The 16,198-nt window shown below is 29.8% G+C and overlaps 2 protein-coding genes across 3 annotated transcripts; both read left to right on the forward strand.

The window, feature by feature from the left end:
• Positions 1-86: 86 nt before the first annotated feature.
• LOC128965862 (histone demethylase UTY-like) lies at positions 87-12,848 on the forward strand. The gene is given in 26 exon segments (XM_054312640.1): positions 87-407; positions 1,702-1,895; positions 1,961-2,075; positions 2,135-2,261; positions 2,325-2,633; positions 2,697-2,942; positions 3,290-3,451; positions 3,521-3,728; positions 3,791-4,045; positions 5,204-5,256; positions 5,330-5,448; positions 5,510-5,576; positions 5,630-5,810; positions 6,698-6,747; positions 7,071-7,129; positions 8,623-8,743; positions 8,807-8,861; positions 8,925-9,279; positions 9,348-9,602; positions 9,663-9,900; positions 9,962-10,786; positions 10,858-10,957; positions 11,014-11,290; positions 11,359-11,700; positions 11,753-12,269; positions 12,336-12,848. Coding segments are annotated over 25 exon segments (5,382 nt in total). The 5' UTR covers positions 87-407; positions 1,702-1,738; the 3' UTR covers positions 12,525-12,848.
• Positions 12,849-14,435: 1,587 nt separating this feature from the next.
• LOC128965746 (mitochondrial tRNA-specific 2-thiouridylase 1-like) lies at positions 14,436-16,141 on the forward strand. Of its 2 annotated transcripts, none has more exons than XM_054312504.1 (7): positions 14,436-14,571; positions 14,628-14,793; positions 14,856-15,213; positions 15,360-15,480; positions 15,571-15,671; positions 15,739-15,960; positions 16,021-16,141. In XM_054312504.1, the coding sequence occupies exons 1-7, from the start codon at positions 14,502-14,504 to the stop codon at positions 16,081-16,083; spliced, it is 1,101 nt and encodes a 366-aa protein (XP_054168479.1). In that variant the 5' UTR covers positions 14,436-14,501; the 3' UTR covers positions 16,084-16,141. The 2 variants fall into 2 exon arrangements, with proteins under 2 accessions (XP_054168479.1, XP_054168480.1); XM_054312505.1 differs by having other exon boundaries at positions 14,643-14,793.
• The last annotated feature ends 57 nt before the right edge of the window (positions 16,142-16,198 follow it).

The following is a 16,198-nucleotide window of genomic DNA, read 5'->3' on the forward strand; positions in this document are numbered from 1 at the left end:
TATTGTTGCAATGGTTTAACATTGAAAGCAATACATCGTAAACAACCAATCAGTGAACACATTGATTGGATTGACAGTTATGATGACAGTTGTCATGACTACATGTTAGATGTGTTACGGTATTAATGGTATTAATATTTAGTTTGAAATGTGTTTTGTATGACATTTGTATAACATTTAAATAACAGTACAATTGGTTTGTCTTTAAGTTAACCACTCATATGGTGTCAGATATGTTATTACAGTAACTGATGGTCGCATTGATCCACACTTTCGGGTAATAGTATTATAGTGTTAAGTGAAGGCAATGCCCTCTACTGGTGCCCAATATCTCAGTGATCGTCCATTTTGTTGATTGACGTATTGGTGGTATAGTAGTGATAGTGATGTTGTTCAGCAAATGACAGGTAAGACCAGATTTGTTGGTTTTAATTGTTTTGGATGTGATTTAGTGATAATTTGGGTTTAATTATATGTGAGTAGTGGTAGTGAGTAGTCGTCAAATGACAGTTAGTTTGAATTTGGTTTGTCGTCATTAGCGCAGTCTCCACACGGCATGTGCTATGTCTGGGCCTGTGCTCATCAACCACTATCACAGCACATATGCCCAACCAAACAGCCCAACCATACAACCCAACCATACATCCCAACCGATACCAACATATAATCAGTATTTATTACACCTGATCGACACAGTTAGCCGCTAACCATAGCTTGTCTTTGATGGTAACATGAAAGGCGTAGGCCATCACTTGCTGCACAACCATACCATCCATAGCTTAGCTCTCTATCACTCACTCACTCACTCACTGCTAATTCAAATCCCTATAAAAACATTTAAATCTTGATAATACATATCATATCCTTAAATATATGTGTTTTAAATTATTATTATATATATGTTAACAAATTGATGATTGTATGCATGCATTTGTATTAATGTTAAATCAATTGTCTTAACGTATCAATCAATGGATATAATGTTTTCTAATGTTTGGTGTATTAATAGGAAATACATTTGCAGTCAATCGATATCTAATGACATTACTTGAGACCGATCTCCACCCCAAACATTATCACAATATAATAAATACTCTTTAAATCTATTTTATCATTGATTTTATACAAATCATGAATTACTATTAATATAATGACTTTAGAAAATAGTAATTTTTAATAAAAGTAAATTCATTACATAACATTAAATTTATTATTTAAGTCAATTTTTTCTATATGTTTATGACATACATATACAGTAAAGTAATAAACTAAACAATTCATTTCTATTACTTTTATAATATACATATGATATATATATCATATAAAAAACACAATTAAAAATTATTATATAATTAGCAATTTAATATTTTCATATTTTAGGGTTAGTGTCAGTGTTAATATAATTAATATTAAAACTATATTTAAATAATTATTGTTGAGCCAAATAATATATCTGCCATATTATCATTTGGACTATACTTAAGAAATGATGTCTAATATGATTAATAGAGATTTGGTAAAATATAAGTTAATATAGTATATCATATACATATCATACATACCGTATATATATATATAAATAAAAATAATAATTAAATGTCTGTACAAAATATATGGTTATGTTTGTGTGCGACCAACAAATTAAAAGTATTACTCCAATCGTGTATCCAAAAAGACTTTATTTATTATTTTATTTAATAGACCATTGATGTGGTAATCGACATTACGAGTGGTTTTAATGAAACCCAAAGAGGAGGCGATGAATCATTCAGATGGCGGTGATGTCGATGATCTCAGTGACGACCCTTCATCTCCCGAAAGTGCATCCTTTGACGACGCAGACCTCCTTTCAGGTGATGGACACGACGATATCACAGCACAGTTGGCTGCTGCAGGTAATATAATATTATTATTGTCGGCTATTATGTCTTAATAATTGTGATATAATGTCAAACATTAGGTCCAATCGGTGTTGCGGCTGCCGCTGCTATCGCCACTGCAAAAAAACGAAAGAGACCTCATTCTTTTGAAACCAACCCATCCATTAGAAAACGACAACAAACACGACTTCTCAGGTTTGACTTATTATAAATTTATAGATTTGTATTGATATTGAAATATTGTTGATATACAGAAAGCTAAAAGCGACAATAGATGAATATACAACACGTGTTGGACAACAAGCAGTTGTCCTAATAGTCACTCCCGGGAAACCTCAGAATAATTTCAAAGTGTTCGGTGCGCGACCTCTTGAAAATGTGGTACGTATTAGCTATATATTAATAATAGAGAAAAATTAATAAATGTTTTAAATGTTATTTTAGGTGAGACATTGTCGGTCACTGATAATGCAGGAGTTGGAGACAGCACTGGCACAACAGGCACCCCCTCAAGTGAAAGAGGACCCCTCTTTGCATGAATTGCCTCCTCTAGTCGTTGATGGAATCCCAACGCCGGTCGAGAAGATGACTCAGGCACAGCTCAGGGCTTTCATTCCTTTAATGTTAAAGTACTCAACCGGTAGAGGTAAACCTGGATGGGGTAAAGAGTCAACACGACCCCCCTGGTGGCCTAAAGACCTTCCCTGGGCTAATGTTAGAAGTGATGCTCGAACTGAGGAAGACAAACAAAAAGTATTGACTTATCGGCAGATTTTTATATAACTTTTACTAAATTATAATAATTTATTTGAATAGGTTTCGTGGACTCATGCGTTGCGACAGATTGTCATTAATTGTTATAAATTTCACGGAAGGGAAGACTTATTGCCAACATTTAGTGAAGACGACGACAAGTCTGGAAATCATACCAAAGAGAAGGTGAAAAATCGAAGCACCCATAGCAGCATCAATGTAACCAATGTTACCAACGCTAGCGGTGTGGCCACTGTTTCCACATTAACCGCTGACAATACCCTCGCAGCGGCCGCTCAGGGGGTCAACGTATGTCTGATAATAGTTTCCCATTCAAAACCAATTGGATTTTGAACTAAAATTGCATTAAATGCATGATTTTAATCATGCAATCCTTATTTATTTATTTTTTAACATTGAAAAGATTGCATAATGTGATTATATGATGATTTATTTGCTGTTTTGTAAAAGTTTTGTTTACCCAAATTTTATTATTTTGCATTTTAATTATTATTTTGACATATTGTTCATTTGAGTTACGTTTGATGCTATGGTTTTGCTTTGCATTATATTTGTTTGCTGTTTAATTGAATATCAAAATTGTTTTATTATATATTTATGCAATTATTAATGCAATAATATTATTGTGATGATAGGCTCTTTATGCGCAACCAATAGCACATTACGCGCCAACAATGTTACAAACAATTAGTAATCCCGACGGAACCGTATCTATCATTCATATGGATCCCAACAGTGCTGTCGTTACACTACCTGATGGAACTCAAGCACAAGTTCGAGCAGTTAGTGCTTTAAGGGTAAGATTTATACAATTTATAATATAATATAACAATATTTGAAATTAATTTTTCATATCTATATTATAGATACAAAACACTGGTAGTGAAGCCACACAAGCTGTACAAACATTAGCAGACATAGCTACTGGTCAGGAACATGACAGAGTCACTCAAATTGGAACTGTTAATGTAGATCTCAGCGGTGATGGTACCACACAAACAGTATCACTTGCCGAGGCTACCATCAGTCCCGATGGTCAGATCATCTTAACTGGAGAGGATGGAACTCAAAGCAGTATGAAATGAATTATTTATAGTATAGTATTGTTATCAAATGATTATATCTATTTTTAACAGCATTTCCAGTCTCTGGAATGGTTACAATTCCGGTGTCAATGTATCAAACTGTTGTAACAAATATTCAGAATCTAACTGAAGCTGGTCTACCATTGACTATGAGTGCTATAACAGGTTCGGCACAAATCGCTGAATTGACTGATTGTTCAGATGAGATGAATGACCCGAACGCTACAACAGCCGTTTCCATATCAGAAGACGTCAAGACTGTTCTCAATGGAACACAAACTTCAGTTGTTGTCACTGAAGAAGAAAGTTAATTAATTGTAAATTATAAACCAATGAATTTATTCATTTGAAACGCCAGTATTGGTATTATCTCAATCTACAGATTTGCCAATTAGTCTCAAGTGGTGTCATATTTAGTTCATTACCGCAATCACTACTTTCCAGGATTAGAGTCATCCCAACAATGCTTGTTATTTGAATTAGTGAATTGATTTCCTTCTAGTGTTTGTTATTTTTATTTACACAACAATTAATTTTGTTTTAATTTAAATGTTAACGATTAAGACTTGTGTACTTTTGTGTACTTAAATATCACGGTTACCCCTATATCTGGAAAATCGTTGAAAACCCCGAAAACAGACGCACTAATGATGTAATCATTATTCATATATTAAGTTATAACATAAATTTATGTACTATATATAAATTATACAGTATATATATATATATAAATATTTGAAGTGATATATTATTATTATTATTAAGCTTTTAATAAGTTTCCTTGATTTTGCAATTTAGTGTATTGCATGTGCTATATATATCAAAAAATAATATATATATATATATATAACTTATTATATATAAATTGTATATTATTTAGTATTTTCAGTTATGATTCTATTTAACTAATGTTTGACAAATCGTGAGATTTTAGATTTTCAAATTATCCATCAATTTATTAGATTTTGTTGATATTAATTTTGGCTATTAGTCTTTAAAAATTATTGATTTATATATATTATGAGTTTTTAGATTTTTTTTCAATTTGTATTAAAATATCAATTATTATTGTATTTAAGTATAATGTATTGTATTGTTTGCCAAATCTCTGACGAGTCTTAATGTAAAACATATTTAATATTTGTTTGTCTTTTGAACAAAAATTAATATTTATTCAAAAAATGATTGATAGAAGAGCACACATATAATAATTATAATGTAATTTTAAAATGATTTGTGTCTCATATTTGGACCATATTTTTAAAAGCTCTCATTCAAACAAATTCTTTATATCTCATATTAACTTAATTACATATTTATTGATATTGTTATCAATAAATTAATAAAAATAATCATTGATTAAAATAATTTATTAAAATAAATGACTATCATTTACTATAATTATGATATCAAATAAAATTATATGTTTAATATGTTTATAATTTAATATTTTTCATAACATAGTATATGTGGCGTTAGTGTCGATAAATAATGTGAATGTTTTGAACGCCATTAAAGTTTGAAAAGTATTTGAAATAAATGATTGAATTAAATGATTGAAATGATGTCATACTTATTGATAATATTATTATTGATTACTTGTATCAACTAATCGCTAAACAAATGGTTACTTCAGAGGAACCGTCGTCTGGCAATAGTTGGCCACTTTTGACATCACAAGAGTTGCTACAACTCGCAGATATCGATAGGTATGTTGTGTTACAGATAGTCATCGACGGTATCTCATTATTGTCATACTCTTTGAATCAGTCGCTTGTTTGGAGTGCTTCGTCTCGAAGATCCCGTCAACAATCAAACCAAGTCATTGATTGTTAAGGTATTGACCATTAATTGCTTCAACAGTTAATTAATGATATGTTGAATGATTAGGCCATCAAAGCTTTGGAGACATCGTTACTTCAAAGACATCTCTTGCTTGAAAAGCACAACAAAAATGGCAATCAAGTCAATGATGACAAGGCTTTAAGTGAACTCAAGTGTAAACCAATTGATCCTAAGATTTATTGCAAAATCGGTGACTTTAACTTATTATTAGGCAATTATGCTAAAGGTTTGTCATAAAAGATACACTACTTTGCAATATTACCCTCTATTTTGTGCATTAATATCGTGATTGGCATCAAAACACATCAAATTTGTTTTCAAATTATTTAAAATTACAGATTTAATCAAAAATTTTAATAATAACTATTAGTTTTTAGTTAAAACAAATTTCTGGTAATATTAAAAATAAATTATTACAATAATTACATTTATTAATCAGTAATTAGAAAACAACTTTGATATCATTTGATGAATTCATTTACCAAATATTAACACACAAAGAGTTTTGTAAAGTATTGTAAATTTTTAATTAATAGTAATTTTTAATATAAAAATTGAAAACTATGTGATATTATGACATATACTTAATATTTCGATAACTATTGATCAAATTTCATGTCATTTGTTTTAAATGATAAATATTTAACAAATTGTTTGTTTTAATAAAATAGATAAAATCACTTGTGGTAAGTAATAACCATAATATACTGATAAAATTTAGTAAATATGTGGTTTTCAGTATTAAGTTGAATTGAATAAAAATAAATATCAATTATAATATTATACTTAACGATAATTATTATACTGTATTTTAATTTTGTAATATTTATGAATCAATAATTTTTTCTAACCACTATATAATTTATTATAATTAGAGTTAATTAATAAAGACAACATAATTTTTTATTTAATCAATTAACACAAATACTTTTAAAATACAAATTGTGTATAAAATAATTGTTACGGTAATAATTTATCTATCAATTGGAGTTTATATAAAATTTAAAATAATTGGCATATAATTGGATTAAATGTTATCGATATATATTATATATTATCTGTTTTATAATTTTGAAACCAATAAATTTAGTTTGTTTTCAATTGTTATAATAGCACTGTCAGCCTATCAACGATTTATTGCATTAAGTGAAGAACACTGGAAAGTGAGTTATTATAACATTTACTAACTATTTGTCATAAATACCTTTCTTCACATATTTTCATAAAACTACAAATATATTACTAAATATAAATTAATATATGATTAATGATTAATGATTTATTTGATTATTTTATTTACGAAAGTTTAATATTTAAATACAGTTACTATAGTTAGAAAATATAGATAGTTTTTATAAATATTAGTATTCAATATTATTTGAAATGTGTTAAAAGGTATTTAATTATAATATAACTAATTATATATTAATATTTATATATACTTTATATTATGTTATATATTAATTGAATGGATATAATGGTAAAGGATGTGCCCTTCGTCTTCAGTCTTGGTCTCGTATACTTTCACTTCAATGCCTATCATTGGTAAGTGATTTAGTAATTTGTAAAATAAAAATGAAATGAAATGACTTCCTGAAGAGTAAGTCACAAGTGATGCTAATAATGAAGTTGATGTCAGTGTTAACCATTTGGTGCCAACTTTTTAAAAGTCAAAAATACAATCACTGAGTCAGACAGTCAGTGAAATTATAGTTTAAATTTAGGGAAAGCCTGTTATGTGTTTGCAAACAGAGATCTCTTTTATCGGTTAGTGATTTGACTGTCAGTGCACTCACTCTTGTACTGAGTTTGTGTCTATGAGTTGCTTAGAGGGGAACGGCAACTATAGGGCGGCGTTAAGGGCAATGGTTTGCTTATTGTATTGTAGGATCTGATAGTAGGCACTGGTATGAGGCACTGGTATGAGCTGCTGTTCTCACTCTTTGTGTTTATACAGTATATGATAGTTTGTATTAAAGAGAAAGAGAGCACTAGTAGTGTTGTGAACGAGCAAAGGATGTGGTGTTTGTGTTGAATGTATACGTGATTTGATCCCATCTCATGTCGTGTCTGTCTCTGGCCTTAATCTATATGTTTGTTGTGATCACCATTTTTATCCAAATTTGACACAATATTTAAACTGATATTAAAGGTAAAGACATTAATTGATACAATGTTTTATTCAAGTGATTATAAGTGCTGTGTTAGGGGTGACTGCTGTGACTGACTTGTAGTTAGTGAGAGGTTAGTCGCCTTAACCAATATATAAGTTATACAGTATATACAGTGTATATAATATATCTTAAGGCTCTTTAATGCCCTTCAATTGTCATATCATGGTATCAACTGAGCTAACTGTGCTCTTATACTGTATATACCAACACATGTAATGATGACAAGACATCTGCCAAGTGGTCAATATATAGCCGACAAATATTTTTAATAAATTAATATTATTATTATTTGATATAATTAGCGCATTAATTATATACTGTGTGATGAAAATGAGCTTTTAATGAGATTTCTATACTTTTATGGGACAACTATAGCCTTAAACAGCAGTTTTGAGTCACGTATGCCTTCATACTGTATGAAGGAGTGTTAGGATAGGGCAGACCTGTCATAAAGACATCTGCAGCTGCTATCAAATAAAGAGACCAACAAAAGCAAAGGGTCTGAATTGTGGGCCCTGTCCTCACTGTCCCCACTGTCCTCTCTCTCTCTCTCTCTCTCTCTCTACTTATGATTTTTATTGAGAAAGTGTTCACATTTGCACTGTTTGTCTGCAAAGTTATTTTGAAAACAAGTGCCATATATTTAATATATTATACCTTATGGGCCACACTTGTCATTGTTTAACAAATATATTATCTCTACAATTGATGGCTTTCTCTTAGTGCCAAAACATGTCCTTTACTGCCCTAAAGCTAACATTAGACGTAAATATATGGCATTTTGAGTTGTTTTTAGCTTTTATTGCCAGTTATTGTCTATTAGTTGATATATGTTTTATAATGTATTAAATAATTGTATTTTAGGTCGATTTGTGCATTTCGTCAGGTCTTATACTTGGATCCATCCTTTGCACGTGCAAATGAAGCTCACGTGAGACTCGCACTCATATTTAAAGTGCTTAATGATTACAACTTATCACTAAAGGTAAGCAAACTAATGAAATATATGATGAATTGATTAAACAATATTTTGTTGTATATCTTATAGCACTTTCACTTAGCACTAAACGACTCTAATGTTTGCTCGATATCTAAATTAGAGAGTGAGTTATCATATGATATAATATTAAATAAATTAATGATTTAATATATAATTAAAATGATAGTTCACTTCCATATCGCACACCTGTTTGAGATTCAGGACAAACACAAGTTGGCCAAAGAAGCCTACGAGAAGTTACTTCAAGAGAAAGATCTTTCAGTCAAGTTAAGGGCAGACATATATAAGCACTTGGGTTGGATGCACCACATCGTTGACTCTTTAGGTGATAAACAGCACAGACAAACTCAAGCCTTGAATTACTTGAAGAGCTCTATAGAAGCAGATCCTGATTCTGGTCAGAGCTTGTATTTCTTGGGCCGATTTTATGCAAGTTTAACCAAAGTTCACGATGCCTTCATTTCTTATCGAAATTCTGTGGACAAAGCAGAGGCTAACGCAGACACCTGGTGTTCAATAGGGTTAGTCATTATTATAACTTAAATGATTTAATTTTTATTTAATTATAATTTGATTTATACTTTGATAGTGTATTGTATCAGCAGCAAAACCAGCCTATGGACGCACTTCAAGCTTATATATGTTCAGTTCAGTTAGACAAGAGTCACTGCGCCGCGTGGACTAATCTGGGAATACTTTATGAGAATTGCAATCAACCTCAAGACGCTTTAAAGTGCTATTTGAACGCATCCCGAGGCAAACCAACTCAAAGCAGTGGTCTTTCAGAAAGAGTTAAATTCTTGCAAAGCCAACTCTCAACTGCTCCTCATAATAGCTCTCAGAGGTATTGATTGTCTGTTTAATTGATTTAATAAATAAATTAATTTGAAAGTGTATCCAAAAGCAGTAAGACGTTGCCGTGTATAGAGGATGCCTGGAATTTTCCCATCTCTCAAGAGATGGCTTCCCGACAAAATGCATTCCAACGACAAAACGATGACACCGTCGGTGGTGGCGTTAAACGTCAAAAAACGGAGGGCCCGTCCAGATTACCCGTTCATATGAACAGTTCGGCCCCACAATCCCCTCACTACCTCAACCAACAACAGATGCAAATTATGAATTATTTGCATCAAAATCAGGTATTTATTAAAGCAATATATTAAGTATAAGACATTTATTACCGCTAATTATACTCTTTAGGCAAATTTGACTTCTCAGCAAAAGAGTCTTCTTCAGCAACAATGTCGTTATTTGGGACAACAAAAGCAAATGTCTTTATTAAAGCAACAGGCAATGCAAGGCCAGACAACAGCAGGCTGTCCTACAACACCACCTTTTTTATCGGATATATCTATAAAGTCTGATTCAATTGGTGCACAATTTAGATCACCAATTAGTCAAAGCATTCCTCACTTACAGTCGTCTGCAAAAATGTCACCACAAAGTGTTCAGCAAAAATTGGGTCCGTCCAGCACTAGTAGCGACTCAAACAATGTCTTATTGAACGACCAGGACTTACAATCATTACTTTCAAACAAACAGTTAAATACATCGACTGAAGACCTTGTGTTCAACTTTGAGTCGGACTCTAATATAACTCAAACAACTCAATCAACTAATTCTAGTCATAATGACATCACTGCCAACTCCAGTAGTGCCCAAAACAGTGCTGTTAATAGTATTAGTTATAAAAGTAATAATAATAATAATACTAATAATATTAATAATGAACAAACAATAACTCAAATGATGTGTTCAGATAATTCAAAGCTTTTACAATTAAAATCTATTGATAACTCGTTGACTACAATGACATCGCTTTTATCGACTTCTAGTCTCAATCAACCGCAGCTCAATATTAAGATGACGGCAAAAGAGATTATCAATTCTTGTAAAAAACTGCCAAAAAATACACGTATAGTATCGAGTCTTATCTCGGATGAGGGTCGACCACCTGTACCACCCGATCCACCATATCCTCCACTTTCTAATGATAAACTACATCCAGCAGCACCCAGTGTTTTTGTGAGTTTGTTTTTTGTTAGTAATATTAATTATTGTTTATTGAATAATCATTTATTTATTTGTAATAATAGCTTGAAAACAAAAAGGAGGCCTTTTCTGCACAATTACATGAATTTTGTTTAGCACATCCTATTGCTGTTATTAGAGGGTTAGCCAGTGTTCTCAAACTAGGTTTGTAATACTTATAAAATATTATAATTTCAACAAAATGCTAATTAAAAGTTTAGATTTAGGATTATTTTCAACCAAAACTCTTGTTGAGGCAAATCCTGAACACTTAATTGAGGTCAGGACACAATTACTTCAACCTTCAGATGAAAATTGGGATCCCGAGAGAAGACAACAAGTGTGGAGATGTGAGAGCCATCGGTCACATACGACAATCGCACGATATGCTCATTATCAGGCCTCCTCTTTCCAAGAATCTCTTAGAGAGGAACAGGACAAAGCTTTAGGCTTATCCAGAGATTCAGATACTGACTCTAATTCTTCTGCTCCGTCCAAGTATAATGAATTGAGTGTTTATTATTCATAAAAAAATATTTATATATTATATGATTATATTATAATAGAGGAAAGAAAACTAAAAGGAACGGTACCTTTAAAACTGTAAAGTTTGGTACAAACGTTGATCTATCAGATGAAAAGAAATGGAAAACACAGTTACAAGAGTTAACAAAATTGCCATCTTTTGCACGGGTAGTGTCAGCCGGTAATATGTTGAGTCATGTGGGACATGTTATTTTGGGTATGAATACAGTTCAGCTATACATGAAAGTACCCGGTTGTCGAACTCCTGGTCATCAAGAAAACAACAATTACTGTTCAGTTAATATAAATATAGGACCGGGAGATTGTGAATGGTTTGGTGTTCCCGATGAATATTGGGGAGTCATTCAGAGAATGTGTGAAAAGTATGTTAACAATGATTTAGTAAACAAGTATTAAGAGTTGTTTTTTAATTAGGAATAATATAAATTATTTGCACGGCTCGTGGTGGCCAACTCTCGATGATTTAATAGCCGACAATATACCGGTTTATAGATTTTTGCAGCGACCGGGAGATCTAGTATGGGTTAATGCCGGTACAGTTCATTGGGTTCAGGCTGTTGGCTGGTGTAATAACATTGCTTGGAATGTCGGTCCTCTCACTGCCAAACAATATATATTAGCTGTTGATAGATATGAATGGAATAAATTAGAGAATTTCAAATCAATTGTTCCGTTAAAGCACTTGACCTGGAATTTGGCCCGAAATATAAAAGTATCGGAACCGCAACTCTTCAATATGATTAAGTATGTTTTCAAACACTTTAATTTTAATTATAGTATTTAATATTTATTTTATTAATAAAGACATTCATTGATGAGAAGCTTAAAATTATGTCAAATGACACTACAATACATTGAGAGTGTTGGTCGCGAAACTCGATGGCACGGCCGCGGAAAGAATGAGGCCGCACACTATTGCGTCAATTGTGAAGTATTGCATTTCATTTACTCATATTTATATCGATAATGATTAATGAAATTTTTTTATTATTATTAGTTGGAAGTGTTTAATATGCTTTTTGTTAAAGAAGTGGACAAAAAACATGTCGTCCATTGTTTAGACTGCGCTCGTAAAGCAAGTGCACAGTTAGAGGAATTTGTAATACTTGAAGAATATACTATGGATGAGCTGATGGAAGTATACGACAATTTCACACTCCATGCCATCAGTTCTTCCTTCACGTGATTTTAACATTTTTGAGATATATTTACAATAGTTTTGAATAATATTTATTATGAATTATTTACTTAAAATTTAATATTAAAATAAATTGTAAACTGAAGAGAACTTTTTGTGATAGAAATACTATTCTAAAGACTAGTGGTCTTCAGTTAAATGTATTGACGACTGAATCCAAAGTACAATATTTAGCGATCGTTTAGTGCTTATTATACAATGTCGACAATACTAACTATTATTGTATTATAATCTGAGGTAAAGGTTTACAAAATAGTTAATTATTGCGTTATATTTATATAACCAATTATATTATACTTAATATATATAATATACAGTATATTTATATATATATATAAAGTATATTTATGAATCGGTATAAAGATATGTTAAATATATTATTAACAAAGTTTTCTTTGTTCTCAAAATACAAATTATATGTCACTCTCATCGCTAACAACTACTGCCATGTAATATACAAGTTATACAATTTTATAGTTAATTTATTTATACAATTTTGTCATTGTATTTAAATTACATAACATCAATGCACTAACTATTAATTTTTTTAAATAATTTTTCTATTTGTCAAATCTTAATTAAATATTATAGTTAATGGTTATAATTATTATTTAAATTTATTATTTATATTCATTAATAAATACATTATATGATTATATAATATAATTATAAAATTTTATGTTGATCTCAAATAGATTTTATTTGTTTCTATAAATCTTATAATCATTTTTTTTTTAAATCATGACTGTAATTAATCTTGTATTTACGATTATAAATAGTGTATTATTTATATGATATAAAATTGTTTTAAATATTACATGTATGAAAATTTATTTCTAATTATTTGTTATATATATAATTATTAATTATCGGTACTTTTAAATTACGGTTACTAAAAACTTACGTAAGTAAATATTATATGAATTGATTATATTTAATTAAATATTGCAATTTACAAATAAATATAAATTGCGGTACAATTATCCGTAGTTTTTGATATATTGCAAAAATGGATAAAATTTCAATTTTAATTGTTTGGTTTATTATTGCAAATTCAATATACAATAAAAGAATTTATTGATCCACTGACTGAAATATTTCGTATAACTGTTTTGTGTGTAAATTATAATAATTATTGTTATGTTATTCTCGTATAAATCATAAAAATTTAAAAATCCAAAGTTTATAAATTATTTGAATTGAATATTTGAAAAATTTTTAGCATAAATTTTTGTTAAAAATATTGATTTCTAGTTTTTAATTCAAAATTCTAATAGAAATTTCAATTAATTCATAGTAAATGAGACTTTAATAATATTTGTTGATTATATCATTTAGAGTTCAAATAATGTTTAATGTTTTTATTGGAAAAGTTTTGTTGTATTCATGTATTCAATGTTAAGCAATGGTTTAGATTATTAGAAGATTGAATAAAATGGCATAAAATTTAAGGAAATTCCTATAAAAATAATAAATTTACTATTATTTCGAAAACTATTTTCTTAAATTAATATAAAATATTTATTGTTTACTAAAATTTAAAAACTATAGTAACTAAAAAATTAAAATCTAAAATATTCAATATTCAATTATTGAATCATTAAATTTATACATTGTTTAACATTTATCTTTAAGTCGATCATATGTCCAGTATTTCCTTTATAACCTAATAATTGGTGTTAGTTTGCGAATACTACCAGTGCTCGACTTAATGAAAAACAAATGTAATTTTTTAACTTTAATTCAATAAAAACACAATTAAATTAGTTTTTCGGTCAAAAAATTAAATCCAAAATTGATAGTTAATATAGTATTGTACTTGAATTGTAGGGCAAAACTGGACTTTTATCAACTCTACTGCACATAAATTATATGTTTTATTGTATAGACTATACAATCTGTACAGTAATTGAAGTATAAGTTAGTGTAATGTTGTGTTTGTTTAAGTCATATGAATGATAAGCCATGAGAGTGGCGGTCGCCCTCTCGGGAGGCGTTGACAGCGCTGTCACTGCACTTCTGCTTCAAAGAAGAGGTCATTTCAATTGATTTCATATTTTTCAATATTTATTGACTTTATTTTGATTAAAGGTTTTAATATAATAGGTATTTATATGAATAATTGGATTGAAGATAACTATCACACCATTTGTCCCAATGATGACCACAAAGAGTCAGCTCAAGAAGTCTGTTATAAACTTAATATTGAATTCAAAGAAATTAGTTTTGCTAAGACTTATTGGCACAAAGTGTTTAGGTTTGATGACAGTATCACTAATAGACTAACTTATTAAGAAATTATCACTTATTATACTGTAGTTATCTTGTGGACAGTTATATATCAGGAAAGACACCAAATCCAGATGTTTTATGTAATAAATTTGTCAAATTTGGGTCATTTCTTAACTATTGCGTCGATAAGTTGGAAATGGATGCCATCGCAACCGGTCATTACGCGGGAACCAGTTATGGTAACTTCTGGCAACACTATAATTGCCACAATGCTGTCCGTCTCTTAAGACCAACCGATAAAGTCAAAGATCAAACACTATTTTTGGCACAAATCAGTCAAATGGCACTCAAGAAAGTTATGTTTCCGTTACAACATTTGCTTAAATCAGAAGTTAAGTCAATCGCCAAACGAAATGGTTTGCAAAGAATCGCTAACAAACCAGAAGTATTTCTACTAATTATCATAATTTTTATTATATTATTTTATTGCTATTTACATGACTTAAATGTCAATTAAGTGTTCAATTAAATTAATTTAGCAAAAAAAAAAATTTTAAACTCTTTTATTTTAACATTGATTTCTATTATTAGAGTCAAGGAATCTGTTTTATTGGTAAAAGAAATTTTAATAAATTTATTGAACAATATATCGAACCAAAAGTGGGCTCTTTTGTTGACATTCACACCAAACAAGTTGTGGGAAGTCATAAAGGTTTGTCCCATTTTAGGTATATCCTAATCAGTTGACATTTTCATCACATCATATATATTATTATTATTATTATTACTGGTATTTGTATAGGAATTCATTATTGGACTTTAGGACAGAATTGTCGCATCGGAGGAATGAAACACAAGTACTTTGTCGTTAAAAAGGATCCGCAAAACAATATTATATATGTTGTATGAAATGTCATATTCAATATAATATATTGATTGCAATTATTTATTAAATTTTTGTTTTTATTAGACCAATCATACAAATGATATCTCACTTTATAGCAATCAAATGTTAGTAAAAGACATAAATTGGATCACTTGTCAACCGAAATCCCTGTCACATCGCTTACCATTTGAATGTGAAATGAAGTGTCAGCACAAGGATCAGCCACAACAGTGTCGTCTCATTAAAACTGATGATCATTACAGTGTTCACTTAAATTTACCGATACGTGCCTTAACTGAAGGGCAGGTATGTTAATGTCATTATAAGTTGATGTAATGATTGACTTTAATTTATTTAATCAAATAGTTTGTAGTCTTTTATCAAAACGATGAATGTCTTGGAAGCGCTCCAATTGTTAATGTAATCTAATTGTCATTACATTATATACTTTATTTTACTTTTATATAAAAATTATTATAATATTGTAATACATATTACAGTAATATATAAGAAATATTGAATAAATAAATATAGTTTTAATCGT

This window comes from Oppia nitens, unplaced genomic scaffold, assembly GCF_028296485.1.
Source record: "Oppia nitens isolate AA-2021 unplaced genomic scaffold, nextdenovo-longstitch-racon4-pilon3 scaffold18_pilon_pilon_pilon, whole genome shotgun sequence".
Taxonomy (NCBI): domain Eukaryota; kingdom Metazoa; phylum Arthropoda; class Arachnida; order Sarcoptiformes; family Oppiidae; genus Oppia; species Oppia nitens.

What these genes read in the sequence shown, in the direction of transcription:
- LOC128965746 (XM_054312504.1), top strand. Translation starts at nt 14,502, where the DNA reads ATGAGAGTGGCGGTCGCCCTCTCGGGAGGCGTTGACAGCGCTGTCACT. An exon ending in TATTGGCACAAAGTGTTTAG is followed by an intron (nt 14,794 to 14,855) that starts GTTTGATGACAG and finishes ATTATACTGTAG; the next exon opens with TTATCTTGTGGACAGTTATA. An exon ending in AGTTGTGGGAAGTCATAAAG is followed by an intron (nt 15,481 to 15,570) that starts GTTTGTCCCATT and finishes GTATTTGTATAG; the next exon opens with GAATTCATTATTGGACTTTA.